Source organism: Galeopterus variegatus, unplaced genomic scaffold, assembly GCF_000696425.1.
Source record: "Galeopterus variegatus unplaced genomic scaffold, G_variegatus-3.0.2 Scaffold2159, whole genome shotgun sequence".
NCBI classification, from domain to species: domain Eukaryota; kingdom Metazoa; phylum Chordata; class Mammalia; order Dermoptera; family Cynocephalidae; genus Galeopterus; species Galeopterus variegatus.
In genome coordinates, this window is record NW_007728270.1 from 269,909 (window position 1) to 292,490 (window position 22,582).

The following is a 22,582-nucleotide window of genomic DNA, read 5'->3' on the forward strand; positions in this document are numbered from 1 at the left end:
GGCGGGAGCGCTGCCGCGCTCCCAAGCGGCGCACTGTAGCAGTGCACCACCGGGCCGGCCCCCCAGATGATCTAATTTTAAACTGATACATTACATAACTAAATGGGGATGATAGACAAAAAAATCCCCATTTCTATTTATAATAAAGTTGTAACAGGTGTTTCCTTACTTCATGCAAGGGTCTGCTCAAGTGCCACCTCCTCCCTCTGCTTCATGTTTCTTTTTACAGTATATTGTGTCACATACCTACTTGCTGTCGTACTGCACTGCCTACCATTAGGTTGTCAGTGCTGTGGAGGGTGAGAATGTTTCCCTTTATTCTCTGGTGTTCACATTTGCAGTCAGTGCTTGGCACATGGCAGGGACTCAAAAAAAAGGGTTTTCAGTGAAGGCATGAGTGAATGAATGAATTTTCTTATCCTCAAAAAAAGTTTCATCTACTAGACTGATTAATGTAATATGGTCTACTGAGTTGTAAACCCCAAAGGTGTCCTCAGCTTCTCCTCAACTTTTTAGTTCATACTGGGCAATAAACCTTACCAGTCACACCCTCTCAGTGTCTTGTGGATTCATTCTCTCTTTTGTCACAGCCCTAGTTTACCCTTACGTCATCTTTGACTAGACTTTGACAATGGCCTTTTTAAAAAAATTGTGGTAAAACACACAGAGCAAGATTTACCTTCATAACCATTTTTAAATGTGCAGTTCAGTGGCGGTAAGTGTTTTCACATTGTTTTGCATGCTTGATAGGTCTTTATCTGGTGTTACCTGACTTTCCTGGTCAAATTTCTATTGCAGCCTTATCTGTGGGCTTATCATAATTACCTGCTTTTCTATTAGCATATGAACTCTTCGAGGACAAAGAAGGAATCTTACTAGTTCACTATCCTCAACACCTACCAGAATCAGTATTGGAACAGAATAGATGCTCAGCTAATGTCAGACACTTAGTGCATGTCCTTAAGATGTTATCTCTGTTGATACTTTAGACAACAGACTGGTTCAGTTGACTGACAGTGATGTTGTGCCACAGTGGGATGCGTTTGGTGGGCAGGATGATGGGGTGAAGCCTCTGGGGAGATTGTGCAATGAAGACACTCCTCTGTGCTCAGTGGCAGCACTGTGCTCGGGGACCACCATTGCTTCTGCTTTTTTGGAAATATTTTTTACAGTGGTAAAATACACATAACATAAAACAACCATCTTAATCATTTTTTTCAAGATAAATATTTTATCATAATTTAGAAAATGAAAATTAATGCAAAAAAATCCATTATATTAGGTTCCTGTTGCTTCTCTAACAAATTGCCACAAATTTAGCAGCTTAAAACAACACAAAATTATCCTCTTACAGCTCTGGAAGTCAGAAGTCAGAACGGAGTCTTGCGAGGCTAAAATCCAGGTGTCAGAGGAGCTGCTTTTCTTTCTGGAGGTTCCAAGGAACTTCTGCTTCCTGCCTCTCCCCCTTTTAGAGGCTGTTGGCTGTCTTGTAGCCTCATCGCTTTAGTCTCTGCTCTGTCTTCACCTCTCCTCTTCTGTGGTCAAATTTCCCTCTGCCTCCCTCCTACTAGGACTCTTATAGTTACATTGGGCCCACCCAGATAATCCAGCATAATCCTTCATTTTTAACCTAATCAAATCTACAAAGTCCCATTTACTGTGTAAAGTAACAGGTTCCAGGGAGTAGGAATGGACATCATTGGTGAGGAGGGGGGCATTATTCATCTGACCATGTCCGTAATAAATAAAATATCAATATTTGAAATAAGGACAGGATGCATGGGTGGGATGAAGGTGAGGTACTCTCAAGGTCTGTGCAAGAGTAGGGGCTGATCCTGTCTTTATTTAAAATTTGATATTTCGTTCATGATGGATTTTTTTTGTATTAATTTTTATTTTTAAAAAAAATTTTATTGAATCATATTTGATTATACATATTTTGGTTATACATGATTTGATCAGCGTTGACATATGTTGATCAAATCAATGTTACTAGCATATATATTATTACAAATCGTTTTCTTTATGCCCCTTATCCATTCTCTCCCTATCCTTCTTACCCTCCCTCCTTCTCCCTCTAATTATCCTAGATTTCTTCTCTCCTTCTGAAAGAATAATGGTTACTCTGTTGACTTGTTGCCTGGATGATCTGTCCAATGCTGAGAGGTGTGATCAGGTCCCCCAATATTATCATAGAGCAGATGCTTCTTCTGTCACTCTGGAATGGGCTTTGTGGAGAGAGAAATCCTTTTCTTTTCTTTGGTCTCTGCTGGTGACTCTCCTTGTGTCAATGCACTCCAGTGGCTGGTGGACCATCTGTGCAGTGATTGTAGTGTCTAGCTGCTTTCACGGCAGCTGTGGTTATTGTGGTGGCTGGGGCGGGCCACCCACATGGAGGTGATGTTTTTGGCATGCTTCTTGGTGCTGGCAGTGTGCCTGGTTGTGGGAGGGGGGTCCGGTCCCCAGTTTCATGCCTCAGGACCCCGGGTGGGCCCCAAGGTGCTGGCAGTGTGCCTGGTTGTGGGAGAGGGGTTTGGTCCCTGGCTCCATGGCTCAGGACCCCAGGCAGACCCCGAGGCACTGGTGGTGTGCCTAGTTGTTGGGGGGGGGGGTCTAGTCCCTGGCTCCACGCCTCAGGTCCCTGGGTGGGCCATGAGGTGCTGGCGGTTTGTGAGGGGAAGGGTGTCTGTACCCTAGATCCATGCCTCAGGACCTGGGGTGGGGCTGGTACTAATTTTTTGTCCTTTGTTTACTTCTAAAATGGGGGAACTTCCTGTGGGGACCAACTTGAGCTCAGTGGTTGAGTTAAATTGCTGCTTTGCTGTTGATTATGCAGCTCAGGTTTTAATGGTTGACTTTATAGGTACTTCTGGCTCTCCAGAGACCTGGGTTGTGTAGAAACTGATCTGTGCCTGAGTCTTTTCATCAAACTGCACCCCATGCAATTCTATATTCCTGACCAGTCTCCTCTGAGTGGTCCTTCGCTGATTAGGATGCCAGTCAGCTGCCCTTGCTGTGTCCCAGTGTTCCCCCAGTGCACCACCTGAGCTGCAAACACTTCCCATGGGACGGGCTGTGTGCTGGTCCCTTGTGATGACTCACCAGACTCTGACTGGCTCCTTTTTTTCAGTTGTTGGGCTTCTCCTATGTGGGTCCACGGGAACCCTATTAGTGTTCTTGCTGGCCTGGGGGCCACCAAGCAACTTCATCTGCAGGGCACAGCTGCAGCTTTTGCTGGCTCCTGCTCTGTGTGCTCAGCAGCTTCAGCCTTAAAGCGGCCACAGCACAAAATGATCAGAGTGGTTTTTTCTTTCTCTCATCGTGGCTTTTCCCACTTTCATGCACTCTATAGGTCTCTCCTCCTTTTCCCCTGCACTCTAGCGGCCCCAGCTTGGCTGTTTTTGCTTTTTTATAGTTGTAAATTGGTTGATTTGTGGGAGAGAGTGATGCTGGGACTGTCTATTCCGCCATCTTGACTGGAAGCTCCCATCTTAATCATTTTTAAGTGGATAGTTCAGTGATATTAAATACAGTCATGATGTTGCCCGACCATCACCACCATCCATCTTCATTACCCTTTTCATCTTGTAAAAATGAAACTCTGTTCCCATTACATAGTAATTCCCCATTCCCCCTCCCCAGCCCCTGGCAACTGCCATTCCACTTTCTCTGTGGTTCTAAGTGTACCCCATGTGAGTGTTCTAAGTGTACCTCATGTAAGTGTAATTATACAGTATTTGTGCTTTTATGACTGGCTTATTTCATAATGTCCTCAAGGTGCATGATGATGTAGTATGTTGCAGAATTTCCTTTCCTGTTTAAGGCTGAATAATACTCCATCGTGTGATTATACCACAATTTACTTACCTGTGCATCTGTTGAGAGATACTTGCATTGCTTCCATGTTTAGCTCTTGTGAATGATACCATTATGAACATGTGTGTACAAAATCTCTTTGAGACCTTGATTTCAATTCTTTTGGGTATATCCAGAAGTGGAATTGCTGGAGCATACTGTGTAATTTTGTTTTTAACTTTCTGAGGAACTGCCATACTGTCTTCTACAGTGGCTGTACCAGTTTACATCCCACCAACAGCACACACGGGTTCCAATTTCTCTGCATTCTCACCAAAACTTCTTATTTTTTGTTTTTTTTTTTTTTGATAGTCATCATCTTAATGATATGAGGTGTTATGTCATTGTTTTTTTGATCTGCATTTCCCTAATGATTAGCGATGTTGAGCATCTTTTCATGTGCTTATTGGCTGTTTGTGTATCTCCTTTGGAGAAATGTCTTTTCAAGTCCTTTGCCCATTTTTGGATCTGGTTGTTTTTTAGTTGTTGAGTTTTAGGAGTTCTTTTTATATTCTGGATATTAATTCCTTATTAGATATATGATTTGCAAGTATGTTCTCCCATTCTGTGGGTTTCCTCCTAACTCTGTTGAATACTGTCTTCTGTGCAAAAATTTTTAATTTTCATGAAGTCCAATTTTTCTATTTTTTCTTTTGTTGCCTGTGCTTTTGGTGTCATATCCAAGAAATCATGGCTAAATCCAATGTTGTGAGGCTTTCACCCTGTTTTACTTTACAAGTTTTATTGTTGTAGGTTTTACATTTAGGTTTTGATCCATTTTAGGTTACTTTTTGTATATGGGGTTAGGTATGAACTTCATTCTCTTGCATGGGAACATCCAGTTTTCCTAGCACCTTTTGTTGAGAAGGCTGTCCTTTCGCTGTTGAACTGTCTTGGCACTCTTGTCTAAGATCATTTGACCATATATGTGAGGGTTTATTTCTGGGTTCTGCATTCTGTGCCATTAGTCCATTAGTCTTTATGTCAGTACTACACTGTTTTGATTACTGTAGCTTTGTAGTAAGTTTTGAAATCAGGTCATGTGAGACCTCCAGCTTTGTTCTTCCTTTTCAAGTCATTGCTTAATTGTGACCATCAGCTTGGCTCTATCTAGCTCTGCTTCCCGTTTCATTCATATTCCAGGGCAGAAGGTGTCTAATGGTGTCATGGAAATCTCTGCGCCATTTACACCTGGGCAGGGGGAGGATGTGGAGAAACGTCCCCACTCTCCCTGCGTCTCTCTTCTTGTTCGCGTAACGTGCACAATCACTCAGCAGTCCTGCTTTCCTCTTACTTCAATTCTCTGTTGTTTATTTGGTGTCCAGCATCATTTTATAGTTGTTCATTAGAGTAGAAGTCCCCAGAGTGGGGCCTGCAAGACAAGCCTGTTGAGTATGGCAAGAACATATGAGATCAGCTGTTAAAAACAATCAGGAAGCAATTAAACGTTGTTCATATTTAATATCTAGTTTGACATCTTATGTATAAATTACATATATTACATATTGGAGGTTTGTGATTTAAATTTTTTTATTGATCAAAAAACTTGTCAGAATTCTAAAGCATTCTTTTGCTAGATTATTTGTTCCTGTGGAGCTTTATCCTTTAATTAATTTTTAATTGAACTTAAATTCATTGAATTTCTGTGGTGTGTTAAACGCTGAGAACACCAGAGCTGCTCAACACACTAATATTCAAGAAAGGTATGCTACTTTTTTGTAGGCGATAGTAATATTGTCATTTTGGAGTAACTATGCCAGTCAAAAACAGTCTTACAGTCCCTGGTATTTGGGACAGCAGAGAGATGCCTCTTCCACACATTCCATTTGTGCCCAGGGCCAGCAGAAGGTCAGCTCTCCAGGGAGGCAGAGCATGACCGTTTCCAGGATGCAAGGGTAGGGGAGGGTCTGCTGTTCTTGGGTACCACGCATTAATTTACAACCCTCCAGGCACGATGAGATATTGAGGTGGTATTCTAGGATGAGAATTTGCTCTTTTCAAAATGCTTAATTTATATGCGAATATGTGGTAAGTCGGAAATTTAACATTTAATTGATTGACATTCTAAATCTAAAAAATGTTACTTTAAGAACCAACTCCACCTTTATCCTACATTTTGTTTATGGATATTAATTGCTTTTACTATGAATATGTTATCAGTGAAAACATTAAAAAAATTTGTAACAAACTTAAATACAGCTCTTGTTATGTAAGTTAGGGACTATTCTAAGCACTTTACAAGTATCAACTCCATTGCATATCAACCCTAGAAGATCCGTACTGTGGTTGTCCTACATTGTGGATATGTACAGTGAGGAAGGGGTTATGTGGCTTGCCCAAGCTCACACAGCTAGTAGGTAGCAGAGCCAGGATTTAATCCAGATGGGCTCCAATCTGTGCTGATAATTGCAACACTATGTCACCCACAGAGTAAGTCCATTATGGTAAGGTGACATTCATGCTATATGTAAAAAACTTAAAACACCCAGCATTACACAGGATGAGGACGTACAGCTTGAATGCCTGTAAAAAGAGAAGTTATCATTATCTTTTGTAAATCCATCGATCAGTGTGTTTCTCTGATACTGGTATCATGTCAAGCTTAGTGTTTTGGATTTCATGACCATTCAATAAATGGTAGTTCAATAAATGAATGAAGAAACGATGACCTAAGCCCTCAGTTTCTTTGGGAGATAGATTTTACTGTTTCTTGTGCCCTCTAAATTGCATAGATACACACATGGAAGCAATTTAATTATATTAACAATTTTTAAAAACATATTTCACCACTTAGGATTAAAGAAAACGGGGCCTCAATGCACAAAGACATGGCACTTTGCACAGGGGAAAAGAAAGGGTTACACTTTCTATCCCTCTGTGGTTTTAGTTACAGAAGAATTTCTTTTTGTTTTTTAAAATTTATAAATAATAGACATATACTTCTCGCAGTTCTGGAGGCTGGGAAGTTGAAGATCAAGGCACCAGCAGATTCCGTGTCTGGTGAGGGCTGCTCTCTGCTTCCAAGATGGTGCTTCTTGCTGTGTCCTCATGTGGTAGAAGGCAGAAGGGCAAAAAAGCAGCAAAATTTCTTTATTTGATTCACTTCACTAAGTAATTTCCAACTGCCTGCTATGAATAAGACACTATCCTGTGTTCTTCAGGGAGATGCCAAGGTTAATTGGATATGGTGTACACCCACAGGATCTTATAACACTTCTGTGAATTTTGCTAGACAGCCCCGGTAGAGAGAGGTAAAATAAGCATATTAATAACTGTGATACAAGCCATATTTGGTAGATGTCACAGGAGAGGAACAAATACAGTGCCTCAGGAACTCGGGGTGGGAGGGAAGAGGGAGATGCCTTTTGGGGTCTGGTAGTAAGTAAAGACTTTCATGATGGAGGTAGCGTTTGCCATCCTATAGGGAAGGCAGGATTTTGTGAGGCATATGTTAAGAAGGGCGTGTGGACATTTTCTAGTTGAAGGAGCTGTGCAGGCAAACACAGATGAAGGAACCTGTGGACGTGTTTTGGGGAACATCGCAAATTCAGGCTGGGTTGGAATAAGAGGCACTCGTGAGAGGGGCAGCAGGAAAGAACTCTGAGCTGGAAGGTCAGGGCCAGGTTTGTTTGGGCAACAAAAGATTTTTGGCTTATTCAACAAATATTTATTGAGAGCCTATTCAGGACACATGTCCCTGCCCTTGTGGAACTCACGTTCTCATGGAGAGCACTCTCTCCACAAAACAACGAAGTGAAGTGTGAGCTGTTTTGCTGTGGGGCCTGTTGAGCTGGGAGGGGCCCTTGGTGCTCATAGCGGTGTGGGAGTGAGAGCCCAGGGCTCCTGGGATCAGCTGGCAGCTCTGGGCACAAAAAGTAGTTGGATAGAAGGCCTGGTGAGTGCCGTGTCCCGTCCCCCCCCACCCCCCATGTTGATGCTGGTGGTGGAGAGGGAGCTGGGGTCTTGGCAGAAGCACTCAGAGCCTGTGGTGAAGTAGAGGCTCTTGGGCTCCCTTTGGACTCCTTTCAGGCAGTAGTGAATTTATATTCCATGTTCATAGTTTCACACGTACTTTGGCACATTAATAGGGTTGAAAGGGTTAGAGATTTTCCTAGCAGGGTTATGTAATGAATAAACATCTCTCCTGTACGTCTAGACTCCTTGGGAGAACCGAGAAGACAGTAAGTCACTCAAAACATTTCGTGTTCTGTGGTTCAGATGAGGAACTTCACTAGAGAACCTGGTGACACACGTGTTTCTCAGCTGAGAACACACATCAGAGTCACCCAAGGAACTTGAAAACATAGGGGCAGGCTATAGTTCCAACCTACTTAATTAGAATATCTGATTGGGTTAGGGGCTATTAGATGAAAATATGTTTGAGGACTGCATTTAGTAAGCACCTCATGGGTGTTCACCTGGCCATGATGGTGAGCCAGTGAGACAGTCCCTGACCTTGGTGTGGTGGGCAACAGCCATGCCTCACTCTGTACGTGAGGGAAGGTGCTGTGCCAGTTCTCAAGCTCCTTTCTTTTGCAAGTTCTTTTAATTACTGTCAGAATTTGTTGACTCCTTCACCTAAGGGCTGGTAGTCTGTTTGGGCTGATTACTTGGTGAGGAAATTTTGGATACAGATGCGAAATCAGTTCACGTGGTACGATTCAGTAAAGATGAAAGCCTGGACGTATGCACTCCCTGGTCCCCCTTCCTGGTGAGCTGCAGGGAATATGAACAGATTGAACCAGCTGCTTATGGTAAAGAGGATGTGTCATTTCCATAGTCGTTAAGGGCTGGTGCTAGTTGTGCTACTCATGACTTTGGGGGCAAGTTACCTATCCTTTCTGGAACTCTGTTTCCTCTGTAAAATGGGGATAATAACAGTGGCCACCCCATGAAATTGTGATAACTAATTAAAATATTTATAAAGCTGTCAGTATCTGGCATGTAATTATCTCTCAGTAAGTGTGAGCTATTGCTATCTCTGCTTCTATGCTTCTGTTACTATTACTGAAACTACTACAACTGCTACTACATTATTACTGCTACTGCTGCTACTACTGCTTCTACTAGTACTCCGATGACCTTGACTTTTTGTTCAAGGTAGCATCACTGTTAGGTATGGAAAGCGATATATAGCCATTGTCATTTAATCCTCACGAATGCTCTGGGAAATAGGTATTTTTCTTGTCATTTTCCAAGTTGGGGATCTGAGGTTAAGATATTCGCCCTAGGCTGCAAAGGTAACTCAGTCTGTCTTATGCCAAAATCAGTGTTCTTTTCCCCTACAACATGCTAGCTTCTTATATCTGTAACTTATTAAGGGACTAATGAGATTAATTTAGCAGTGGCTGATTGAATCTTGTTTAGCTTGCTGTCAAGGGTTAATAAAATTTTTGGCCTTTATGGGATTCCATTCAACAAATTATACATGTAGAGTAGTTCAAATGTAAATTCAGAATTTGTTGAAAGTGTCGGTTAGTCCTTGAATTTGAATTATGTACATTATATTTCCAGTATTACAACATATTCTATTTCCTGCTCTAGAATGCTCATAAAAGTCACTCACTCTGTCCTCCTCTGCCCCTCACCCCCAATCCTCATAGAAAACAACCATTTCAGGATGGTACGAGTACAGTTCTTTTAAAACTGTAGTCTGCACCAAGTTAAGCATAACTTTAAAACGTAAATTTTTGCTATAGAATTTTCCCCTAAAATCCTTTAGTGCACATTGCTGTCTGTTTTTTTTTTTTTTTGTCTAACAGGAATCCTACTTTTGATGCACAGTATGTAACTGACCAGACATGCGGTGGACTTAGAATGCATGTGATGGAAGCTTGGCTCTGAATTGAGGCTGGGTCTGGTGAGCCTCGAGCAGCCCGAGTGATGGCCTCTCAGGTGCAGACGGTGACTCTCACACTGGTAGGCCATGGTTCTGGGCAGCTGCTCTCACCCCTCAGCTGGATCTTTCCTGTTTTTGCCTCCTTCACACCTGAGCGAGTAAATCAGTGAGCAAATAGCACGTGCTGGACCACTTGTATTTTGTTATGTTTTTTTTTTTTAAAATTATTTTGTCAGTAATATTTTGTTATGTTTGAAAGGGAGTCTGTAGTGTTGCCTCCCCCTGGAAGAATCCAGGCTTTCCACATTCTGCCCCATTTTTCTTTTTTTTTTTTTTTCCCTTTTTGTCTTTTTTCGTGTCCGGCAACAGATCGCAACCCTCAGTGTCGCGCCCGTACCGGACCGGGACCAGCAACGGGATTGCAACCCTCGGCACTGCGCCCGCACCTTGCTCAGCCAGTGAGCGGGAACCGGTCTGTATGTGGGATCCGAACCCTCGGCGGGAGCGCCGCCGCGCTCCCAAGCGGCGCACTGTAGCAGTGCGCCACCGGGCCGGCCCATCTGCCCCATTTTTCTGACTGCAGCACTTTCCAGTACACGTTTCCTGGCGTAGAAGTGGGGATGGCATTTGGAATGCACGATTAAAATAAATGACTTTGAAACTAACTTTCCTACCCTTGAATTATGACTAGATAGATTGTCCTGTGTGTGATTCCTTTGTTTCAAGGGAGGGGTGGGTTTGGATGGTGGCTATAGGTAGAGGGAGTTTGAGAGTTAGGTGGAGACTGGTGGGTAGGGCCTCATAAGACTGTAGAGTTTTTAGTCCCACTCCTTAACAGTGGAGCCATTAAGAGTTTTTATTGGCAGATGAATTAATGTAAGTAATATCATTTAATGAAGCATAGTCTCTTCTCAGGTGATGTTCAAACTTAGCTTTCATTTTTTTGTTTTAAAGATCCATTTCTGACCCCCCCCTTTTTTCCTTAAAAATCCCTCACTGTCCATCTCCTTAGATCTTTCATCTTATAATCATGTAATAAAGCATATAGGGGTGCATCTGTGAGCCATGGAGGAGCCCAAGGGAAGGGGGGGTCATCTCTGTGTCAGTTTGTAAAGAAGGCAGGATCTACTTTTTATCTTTTCTTTTAGCTCTTGCACATCCTTCTTCATTTCATCCACTTGGACCCCCAGGGGTCTTCCTGCTGCTGCCAAACAGCTTTGATCACCACCACCTGGTGGCCTACCCTTCCTGTCCTAACCCCACAGGACGGCTCCTTCAGGATCTGCCCCTGTTTGGTTGGTCTTTTTCTCCAGTTATGGCCCGTCTGTTTTCTTATTTCTCTACCCTCTCTCTGCAGATACCTGTGATTTAATCTGATAAAATTACTTTCTTTTATTGCCTATTTGACTAATAGCCAACTAGGTGCTATAATCTCTGAAGCCAGGGATCATGACTTCTTACACCTAGCAATAAGTGCCACAGTATCTAATCCAACTTAATCCTAGCATCCTTGGAAAGTCATCTGGCTCGGGAAAAGTGGAGAGCCTGGCTTGAGGACCTTTTAGTACCCCACTCATTCTTAAAGATTATATATAAATAAGAGAAAACAGAAAATGTCCTAAAACTGTGCTCACCTGAGGAGGTTATTTGTTTGTTTGCTTTATTTTGAGTTAATAATTGCTATAAGAAATCTGAGGTTTTAGGAGTTTTGAAAATCGCTAAGGTCTGCAGGTGATTTTTCCAGACTGATGATCTTTCCCATCATTTGGCCACTATACAGGAAGCATTTGGTGTAGTTTTATTGCTTATTTGAAGTAGTAAACAATTAAAATTTTTCTTTTGGTAAGAAATGCTCCATGCCCAATTTAAGTTTATTTTTCCGCATTCACTAGGCATTTTAGATGTTTATACCCTTTCTGGTATAGAAATAAATGAAAGTTATTCATATAATCCCAAATCAAAATGTGATTTTGAGCAAATGTACCACTCGATTTATGCTTATTAGATTGCCCTGTGTGAGATTTCATTTTTTTCAGGAGAAGGAAAGAGATTGTTGAATATAAGTATTTACTTGATAATTTAAACATCGATAAAAAATGGCATAGGTTTGGTTTTCAGGTTTGTATTTTTGTAAGCTAAAATGATTAAAGAATAAAGCTGAGCTTCACAAGAAAGCCGGTAAAGTGAACGGTTTTAAAGCATCTGGCCCAGCAGCAGAGATGGAGTCCTGGCACAGACTCTCAGTGGTCGTGTGTCATTGCGCAAGTTAATAACCTCACTAAACCTTATTTACCCATATTTAATGTGAGGCTAATGACAGTACCTGCCTCATGGAGTTTTTCTGAGGATTGAATGAGATACTGTATATAAAATACTTAGCTCAATAGTGAGTGGTGTGTAAATGTTGGCAGTCTCACTTTGCTGTTATTACTATAGATGTATTCATAAAACTACTCTGACAGCGTTTCTGAAATGTCGAATTATTGTAGTACTGGAAGTAATGGATATAAAAGCTGCATCAGACAATTCTTGTTTCTGTAGCCAAGTCACATTTAAAAAATCAAAATTGAAAAAAAAAATAGTTCATTGAGATTAACTTTATTCATAAAATGTTTTTCCTACCTAGACATAAACAAAGTACGTAATTTAAAATAAAAATAATCCTTGAAAACTGTCTCTATAAGTATTTTTAGAATTGTACAATTTAAGCATTCTTCATTCATATTCATGTAAAAATCTTTAATGTCTTACAGGGTTACATTGTTAGATCTTATGATAGCCAAGATAGTGGGTGATGAACCCCTGACCAAGGATGACATTCCTGTGTTTTTGCGCCATGCTGAGTTGATTGCAAGTGCCTTTGTGGATCAGTGCAAGATTGTGCTCAAGTTGACCTCTGAGCAGCATACTGATGATGAGGTAAGGAGACAGATTTTGTAATCTCAGCAATGTCCTCTATGAAAATTCTTTCTGAAGAGCTTTAAAAAATATTACGTAAGTAATGTATCCTTATATTAAAATAGTTAGAAAATTCAGATAGGGGGGAAAATGCCTTTATTCCTACCATCCACAGGTAATTCCTTTTAAAAAAAAAATTCTGGTTAGTATTTTTCTCCGGGCAGATACCATCAAATATATGCATGCATGCATAGACACTTGCACATGCATCTATTAAAGGTGGAGTCACTCTATGCCATCTATTCGTAAGTTCCCATTTTTTCTTCTGAATGTAATCATTATGAGGGCAGAAATTTTAACTTACGTTTGTAGTATGTACATAGTAGGCATTTAGCAAATATTTGCTGAATGAATAAATACATTGTGAATGTCTTTACAAAATACCAGTATAACATTCCAAGTAAGGAATTTACCATAATTTATTTATTTATTTATAACACACATTTGATTAAAGTTCTTTCCACATTCGCTACATTTGTCTGGATTCTCTCCAATATAAATCCTCTTATGACTCCAGAATCATGAATGGTTGATAAAAAGCCTTACTGCATTCATTGGAATTGTGAGGTTCTAGTCCAGTATAAATTTTCTGTTATTCAAGTTTCAATCCTTGTGTAAAAGTCATAGCATGCATACAAGGTTTGTGTGGGTGAATCAAAGATGTATATATATATATATATATTTTTTTTTTCCCCCTTTTTTGTCTTTTTTCGTGACCGGCAACGGATCGCAACCCTCAGTGTCGCGCCCGTACCGGACCGGGACCAGCAACAGGATCGCAACCCTCGGCGTTGCATCCGCATCTCGCTCAGCCAGTGAGCGGGAACCGGTCTGTATGTGGGATCCGAACCCTCGGCGGGAGCGCCACCACGCTCCCAAGCGGCGCACTGTAGCAGTGCGCCACTGGGCTGGCCCAGAATTTACCATAATTTATTTGTCCAACTTCCTGTAGTTGGACATTTAGTCTTCTTACAGTATATGTCTTTATAGTTACATCTTTGCACATTTCCATAGTTATTAACCTAGGACATAATCTTAGAAGTGGAATTGTTGGGTATAAGGGTGTACAGATTTTTAAAGCCTTTGATGTACTTTTCAAATTGCCTTCTAGAAAGTTTGTTTCTTCTATCCCCTATGGGAGATTCATAATCACACACCATCCTGGTTAACTACTTCCAAGTATTTTTAAAAAAATTTTCCTCAAGGCTACTCTATATCATTCAGGTCTTGTCATCACTAAGGGCATGGAAGCTAGCTTAGAGTAGTTCTGTTTCCCTCTTCCTCACTTCAGAATTTCTCTTTGTTTTTTATGTTCTTCCTCCTTTCCCTTTTGTCTCAAAGTTAGAATTGTTCTTTCTCTGGAATACTACTTAGCAGTAAAAAGGAATGCACTTCTGATACAGTAGCAGGGATGAATCTCAAAAGTACTGAGTGAGAGAAGCCAGACAGACTAGAGAACACTCTGATTCCATTTCTGGGAGAGTCTGTAGCAGGCCAAACTTACCGATAATGACAGAAAACAGATCACGTGTCACCTGGGGCTGGAAGTAAAGGGGTGACAGTGATTGTGAGGGTCATGAGGGAACTTTCTGGGTAGTAGAAATGTTATACATAGCTGTATACCTTGACACAACTCTGTAATGTACAGTTACGGTGGATCTACAGTATTTTATTGCATGTAAATTACAACTCTAAAAGGTTGATTTAAACATCTTTTAAAAAAAATAGGTCATTTGAGAGGGAGTAGTTGATGCTGGGACCACTGTTAGCAGACAGGTGAGACCAGGTGGGAGGGGTTGGAGTCCAGAGTGGACCCTGCAGACGGGAAGGCAGAGAGTATGGTACCTAGCCCGAGCATTGCCTGGAGGGTGATGTGTGATAATGTGAAATGTAAATGTGCGTCATGCTTGTGGCTGTTGTGTCATGAGCGTGTACTTTCTTCTTTGTGAGTACACTTTTGTTCAAGGCTGCTGTGCTGTCGATTTCTGTGCCATGTCACACAGACCGTGTTAGGTTTCATTGATCATGCCAATAATTCAGCACTATTTTCTCTGATAGGAAAGAGGAAGGCCTCTGCTCCACTGTCTTGCTTTTTCTTTCTGGAGATATATTTGCCTTTGTTTCCAGCAGGAGGAGCAGCGAGCTGTGCTTAAACAAAGTTTTTAAAATGAGTTCTCTAGGACTCAGAGAAGAGGCAGTATAACTTAGTACTTGTTAAACCACAGCTTTACACTTTTTATGGCACTTATGTTTAAAGCGTAAGTGATTTTAATATTGTAATAAGAAGTTACCTGGTGTAACTTCTTGTGGTTAAGAAAACTTTTTTCCTTCAGTTTTTTCCTGAGGGCAGGGGAGGAATTATTATATATTAATGAAATAGAAAACTATACGCAGTTTTCTTATGAAAAGCCAAAATAGTTCACTTTTGGAAATTTATTGATCCATATACTAATAACTTGGGCATATTAATTTATACATGTTATATTTTAAGTTAGAAGTTAAAAAAGCCACAGTAGTTTTTTAAGAAGTCTCCTTACATCAATATTTAAATCTACCATATACCCAGTGGTGTACTGGAGCTGGCCTGTACTGACTTCTGAGAGTCGATTATTAAATATTTAGAAATTTGTGAGCTGGTTGTAAAACTATTGGTAGTTCGAAATCATCCATAGCGGATATCGTTAGACCATGAAAATCAGCAAATGCTACAAATCAGGGCTTTCCGCCTGCCTCCTCCTGCCCTCTTCTCCCCAGCCAGTTTACCAGCATACCACTGCATTTACCCATTTGTTTTTAGGACAAGATATTCAGTAAAGTTCTCATAATGCTATGACTGAAAAATGAGAATGAAAATAATTGTATTTATAGCATTTATTTTTAATTTTATGTAATTGTTTGGCTTTAAAATCCTGAGGTCTTATTCATGTGTTCCTTTATAAAAATAATCTTGGGTTCTCATATTAATGTATTTATTCCAGTCTTTTGATATATTTTGTGTACTTTTTGCACTTTTTGGTGTATATTTGTTAGTTCTGGCAAGTTTAATTGTTAAGATCTGAGACTCAGTTTACTGAATCTTGCTCACCTGTAGTGAGCATTGCCTTTCCTCTGAAAGCTTAAAAAACATTTTTTTTAGCTTTATATTTTCTGATACCTGTATATTGTGAGAATTGTCGTAAGGTTGTGGGTTTTTCATTCTGTTTTATTCCTTGCAACCCCAGCTTAAATCATAGTATCTGTTATGCAGTGGGTATTTAATACGTATTTGTGGAATAAGTAAAGAAAGTGTTTTTTCATTCCACATACTGATAAGGGCTTAAATTTTTGTATTATGCAAATAATATTTGCTTTGTTATAAAAATATTATTTAAACTGAAGTCAATGAAACATAAAGTTAAGAAGTTTCACTTTTTTTGCCCAGTGCCCATCTATTTTCTACAGATCTGTCTGCATGTACTTTTTTGGTTTTCCTTCCAGTGTTTTTTGTTTGTTTGTTCATGTATACCTATACGTTTTTGTTTCCTTTTTTCACAATATAAACATATACTATTCTTCAACTTGCTTTTTTCACTTACTTATAATACAACTTGTACATCTTTTCACTTTAACACATGTATATTCATTGTACGCTTTTTTTTTTTTCCTTTTTGTCTTTTTTCGTGACCGGCAACGGATAGCAACCCTCAGTGTCGTGCCCGTACCGGACTGGGACCGGCAACGGGATCGCAACCCTCGGTGTCGCACCCGCACCTCGCTCAGCCAGTGAGTGGCCGGTCTGTATGTGGGATCCGAACCCTCGGCGGGAGTGCCGCCGCGCTCCCAAGCGGCGCACTGTAGCAGTGCGCCACCGGGCCGGCCCCATTGTACACTTTTTAATAGCTGAAGAGTATTTCACTATATAGATGCATCATAATTATTTCATTTGTTCCTTATAGACATTTCAATTGCTTCTAGGTTTGCTTTTTTAAAAACCTTTAAAAAAATGCTATAGTGAACATCCTTTTGGACAAGTAAACCTGGGATTATAAATTCCTGGAAGTTGAATTGCTGAGTTAGAAAGTATGTATATTTAAAATTTATAGAAATATTTCTAAATGGTACGCCAGTATAGCACAAGACTTGTGTGTTGTAACCCTTTGCAAATCTGATTTCGTTACCATTTCTTTTTAATGTTCTTAAGTGACCAGTATGTTCATTTGTTTCCCATATTAGATTACCTTTTAGCGCCACCGCGCTCCCAAGCGGCGCACTGTAGCAGTGTGCCACCGGGCCGGCCCTCTCTTTGTTCATTTTTAATCTAATTAGCCTTATTGTTTTTATCCTTATGGCCTCTGGATTTTTTTTAATACATATTTAATAAACTTTTTCACTTAGATTGTGGGAATATGCACCTATACTTGTATATTCTAGTTCTTTAAGTACTTACTCCGCATTTTTGTTTAATCTACAATTTATTTTTGAGTAAGGGGTGAGATATGGATCCGCATGAATTATTTATGTCTTTTTTTTTTTAAAAGATGACCGGTAAGGGGATCTCAACCCTTGGCTTGGTGTTGTCAGCACCACGCTCAGCTAGTGAGCAAACTGGCCATCCCTATATAGGATCCGAACCCGTGTGGTTGGTGTTATCAGCACCGCACTCTACCGAGTGAGCCACGGGCCGGCCTTATTTATGTCTTTTGATTGTCCAAGATTATAAAATTTTTGGTATAAGACTGACTGGGTTTGAATCTTGATTTCTTCTGTTATTAGTGTGTGATCTTGGAGAAGTTATTTATTCTCACTGCCTGTGTTCTTTATCTGTAAAATGGGTTTTATTTTAATATAAGCATTTAGTGTACTGACTGGTACATAGCTAGTTAGGAGCTGAATTCCAACCCCTACTTTTATTTCTTTTTATCGTGGAAAATTACAAAGATATTCTGAGAAAAAAGTGCACAGCAACTCCTGTGCCATCACCCAGCTTCAGCAGTTACCAGTGCATTGCCACTCTTGTGTCAGCCATGGTCCACCCATCCTTATGCCAATTGCCCTGGATTGAAACAAAGCTCCAGCATATTTCATTATTTCCACTAAAGGATAAGGAGTCTTCAGACACAAATAAAATGTAATTAGCACATCTAAAACAGTTAACAATTAAATTTTAATATCAAATAAACAGTATTTAGATTTCCCCATTGTCTAGTAAGTTTTTTCAAGTTTATTTTGTAGAATCAGTATACAAATAAGAGCCATACATTGCACTTGATTGATAGGACTCCGTTCTTTTAATGTATGGATTCCCCTTTCCTCCTTCTCCTCCTCTTTTTTTTCCTTTGCTAGTTATTTGCTGAAGAAACTGGGTTGTTTTTCCTGGAGGAATTTTCTGTAGTTTGGATTTTGATGAGTATGTCTCCATGGTGGCATTTAACACGCTCTTCTTTTGCTTGCATTTCCTGTGAATGGTAATTAGGTCCAAAGGTATATTCAGATTTGGGATAGTGTTTGTTTGTTTTGTAGTAATGTTTCATTGTTGGAGATAATGTACTTTAATCAAGAGGCATATAGTGCTTGTTTGTCTCTCTGTGATGTTGGCAGTTGTTAATGATTACCTAGATCCATTAATTCTTTTGGGGTTACAAAATAGTGGTATTTTGACTCTATCATTTGTTCTTCATTTATTAGCAGGAATATTTTGTAAACCTCTCCTAACCCACTATTAGGTTATACAGGTACACTTTGATTTAGAAAGGCAGGATAGGATCCCCATACCAGCCAAGGATAAATGCTTGATATTTCCCCCCAAAGATGACCAGTGAGTTGTTTTGTTTTGTTTAATTATCATTATGAAATCATAGCTTTAAAACCACTTGATTTGTTTTCCATCGTTGCAGTTGTAATTCTGCTTAATGTTGTAATGTGCCATCGCTGGCCAGTGGAAGCCTCTTCAGGTTGTTTTAGATTCCTTTTGACATGACCTAGTAGTTTTTAGTAGCTTCCTTGCTGTGTGGTATGACAAGAGGTTCAGGGTCATCTTGCACACGCTCTGCCCCAGACCTAGAGTTAGGCATCTAGGTGACAATTCAGGCAACTATCCATTTAACAAAAGAGGTTGCTGAAACCCCTTAGATTAGTGGATTTGCTGAAGACTCTTTTTTAGTATGGTAATAATTTCAGACTTCTAATGTAGATTTTCCCCCTAACTCTTTAGCAAGTGAAAACTATGAAATAAAATTAAAGATCCAAGGCATTAAAATATGTGTTGTTTCTTGCTATTTATTTTGAGATTTCAGAATGCTATATTAAAAGATTACCCTTAAATCTCCTAATTAGGGAATAGTAAATACACATTTAGAATTCACAAAAGGAAGCAATTTATCTTTCTTTTGAAGAATGTTCTTTATAACCTAAATTTATAGTCTCTACCACATTTTGTCAAATAATTTATATTTTAAAAATGGGGTTCAAAATCTGTACAAAAATTATGTTTTTAAATTTTATATGGACTACCTAATGCCATGCAATTGGTGTTTGGTAATTCTTGGTTATGCAGTCTATTTGATAATAAATTATTTAGTAGCTATGTGAACATTTTCAAATAATATTATCTTTTCCAGTCCACCAAATATTGCATATAGGTTTATTTTTACCCAGAAATAATGCAAATTCTTGAAGCCAGAGTTTCTTCAACCACAGCATTTTGCAGGATTCCTGTGGACAAGAAATTAATGTATTTCGTTGGATATTTGCATCTTTAAAGTAGAACTTGCATGCTGGGAACACTTTAAAAAGAAAGTATTTGCATAAATGTTATGTATGTAGCTAGTAATTTTTTTTTTGTTTTTTTGTGACCGGTAAGGGGATCATAACCCTTGGCTTGGTGTCGCCCGCACTATGCTCAGCCAGTGAGCGCACCAGCCATCCCTATATAGGATCCAAACCTGCGGCCTTGATGCTCCCAGCTCCGCTGCGCTCCCCAGCGCCGCACCCTCCCGAGTGAGCCATGGGTTCAGCGCACCAGCCATCCCTATATAGGATCCAAACCTGCGGCCTTGATGCTCCCAGCTCCGCTGTGCTCCCCAGTGCCGCACCCTCCCGAGTGAGCCATGGGTTTGGCCCTGTAGCTAGTAATTTTGAACATTTATTCTACTTTTGGAAGGTATTTTTGCTTGAATAAGAATTTTTCTGACTCTTTTCTCCAGGAAGACACGTGTCTGCTGCTACTGAGAATGATTATTTATGTACATATCTAACATTGCTGTTTGGTTCTTCATGGTTTTGTTTCTCTCTTTAGATGTGTTACGAGCACTGAGTCTTTATATTTATTGTAATATTTTATTCTCTTATAGTTACTTATTCAAGTTAAATCATTTAACTTCAAATATACTTAAAGTTATGTTTCCTTTTCTTTTTAGGAGGCGCTGGCTGCAATTAGGCTTCTTGATGTCCTGTGTGAAATGACTGCTCATACTGAACTGCTTGGCTATCTACAGGTTTTTCCTGGCTTGTTGGAAAGAGTGATTGGTGAGTGAAATACCACACGTAGTATTTTTAGCTAAGAAATCTTTGACTTATTATACTGTAATATAAATCCTTCATTTTCATCATATGGGGGTATGTCAGAAAGTTAATGGAAAAATAGAATTGAAAGATAATACGAATTTTTCCATGATCTTTTTGAAGTACCTGCGTATTGATGTATTTTTGAGATTTTTTGAATATTTCTTCTTGAGAGGAAGCATAGTGTCATGGTGACAGTTCAGGCATAGGATCTGTATAGACCTGAGTCCATATCACAGTTTTGCCACCTCCCTTCTGTGTGATTCAGGTACCTTATCAGTAAGATGAGGGTAATAGTGCCTAGTACGTGGGGTGCACAGGGGAGTTGCTTCATCAGTAGTGGTTGTGATGATGATGGGGGGGAGCATTTGCGATGACAGTGGTGATTTTTATATTACTATGGCTTTACAAAATTTGTCAGTAAATTTTTCCCATTTATATATATTGAGCACATAGGATAGTGCTTTACACATATTAGGTATTCACTTAAATCTGTTTTGAAAAAGTAGCCATTGTTTGCAGTATTGCCATCCTTGCTAAAAAGCTATTTGTAGAATAATTTAAGTAGAGCCTGTTCTGTGTGGTTAGCCATACATTGCTATTCACTATTCACTATTTTTTCCTTTAAGAAAATTATACTTACTCTGGGGACCAATATATTGAGATGACTTTATATCTAGAAGTATATATGGCCTAGCAGTGAGTTGTAGAAGATGATACTTCGAATTCCTTATCAGTATTTTATTTTGAATGCATTGCTTTTAGTTGTATTTGAGATAAAACACCACTAACCTGGGGCACTGTGAATCACTGTAGAAGGAGCATGAGTTTGGAGCCAGGCAGACGTGGGTTGTCATCCCAACTCAGCAAGTTACTAACTTCTCTAGGCCTGATTTCTTCATTATAAAGTTGAGAAAGTGATATCTTCCCGTCAAGAGGGTTAAATGAGAGAATGTGGAAGCACTAAAATACAGTTGCTGGGAAATTGTCTGTAGGCTGCCTTGAGGTATTCATAGGGTATAACAACGTTATTTCTTTTGAATGTAACTAAAATAGATCTGTGGTGCACACACGCTGCCTTCTGATTATCTGGCCAATGAGAAGAAAATTGGTATCTTCTTGGTTCTGCCATATAGGTTATTGTAGATAACGTATTGTATTTTAGACTTAGCTGGCTGCAGTTATCAGATGAGTATTTTCATAAAAAAGTTGGGATTGGAAACTGTGTTAGTCCATTTTTGTTGCTTATAACAAAATATATTGAACTGGGTGATTTATAAAGAAAAACAAAATTTATTGCTTACAGTTTCTGAGGCTAGGAAGTCCAAAGTCCATCTGGTGGTGGCAACAGTGACCCAGGAGTCTCACATTGCAAGATGGTGGAAGCAGAGAGAGAGAGAGAGAGAGAGAGAGAGAGAGAAAGAAAGACAGATTTTCCTCTTCTCTTAAAACCCTCAGAACCATGCCCCTGACCAGCATTTTTAATCCATTCACTGCGGCATGGTCCTACAGTCTAATCACCTCTTCAAGACTTCACCTTTCAGTTATCATAATAGAATTTCTCACCCTCTTAACAGTCACAGTGGGGTCTAAGTTTCTAATACATAAAACTTGGGGGACAAAATTCAAGCTTCAATGAGTTCTGGGGGGACATAATTCAATCCAATACAGAAACCTTTCTGTAAGAAGGATGCTAGAAAATTTTTAGCTAACTTGTCTTTGTGAGTAAGCAGAACATGCAGGTTGGGGTGATCATTATGGCTTATCTCCCCAAAACTAGAGTGAAAAGATTTAAAGCAAAGGCAGAATAGTCTTCTAATTGTTAAAGAGATCTTTCAGGACTCTACCTTCATTCTATATTAATTCATTAAAATAAATTAGATTTGTTTATGGAAAACTAATACAGAGTACTAAAGATTATTATTCTATGGAAAATGAAGTTTATGGTTTTTATTATAGATCTCTTACGACTGATTCATGTAGCTGGAAAAGACACTACAAACATCTTCAGTACCTCTGGTGGCATAAGAGCAGAAGGTAACATTTCAAATATGGTTGAGGGATTTAAGTCTCATCTCATTCGTCTGATTGGAAATCTTTGTTACAAGAATAAAGATAACCAAGACAAGGTAAGATTATTTCTTAGTATGTATCATACATATATGGCTTCATTTAGAATTTACTATTTAGAATTTAGTATATATCACTTTTTTTGGTAAAAGATTGAGGTGCTTAGAAAGTAGCTTGAAAGAGGATATATATGTATTATATATGATATATGATAATATCTATATTTCTCCCCCAAAACATTGTATATCATATTTGTTTGTATTAGGGTTTATATTTTTGTAATTTTGCCTTGTCTTTGTCCTTAGTATATTTGAGCCAGTC

The 22,582-nt window shown here is 39.5% G+C and overlaps 1 protein-coding gene across 1 annotated transcript in view; it reads left to right on the forward strand.

The window, feature by feature from the left end:
• The window catches only part of ATXN10 (ataxin 10), a gene marked incomplete at its 3' end in the record, with an annotated part of 82,911 nt that extends 60,575 nt beyond the window's left edge, over nt 1-22,336 (forward strand). Inside the window, exons 7-9 of the mRNA XM_008580786.1 lie at nt 12,448-12,613; nt 20,047-20,155; nt 22,151-22,336. Coding sequence (XP_008579008.1) covers nt 12,448-12,613; nt 20,047-20,155; nt 22,151-22,336 — 461 coding nt within the window. The remainder of the gene's footprint in view (nt 1-12,447; nt 12,614-20,046; nt 20,156-22,150) is intronic.
• Nucleotides 22,337-22,582: the final 246 nt, after the last annotated feature.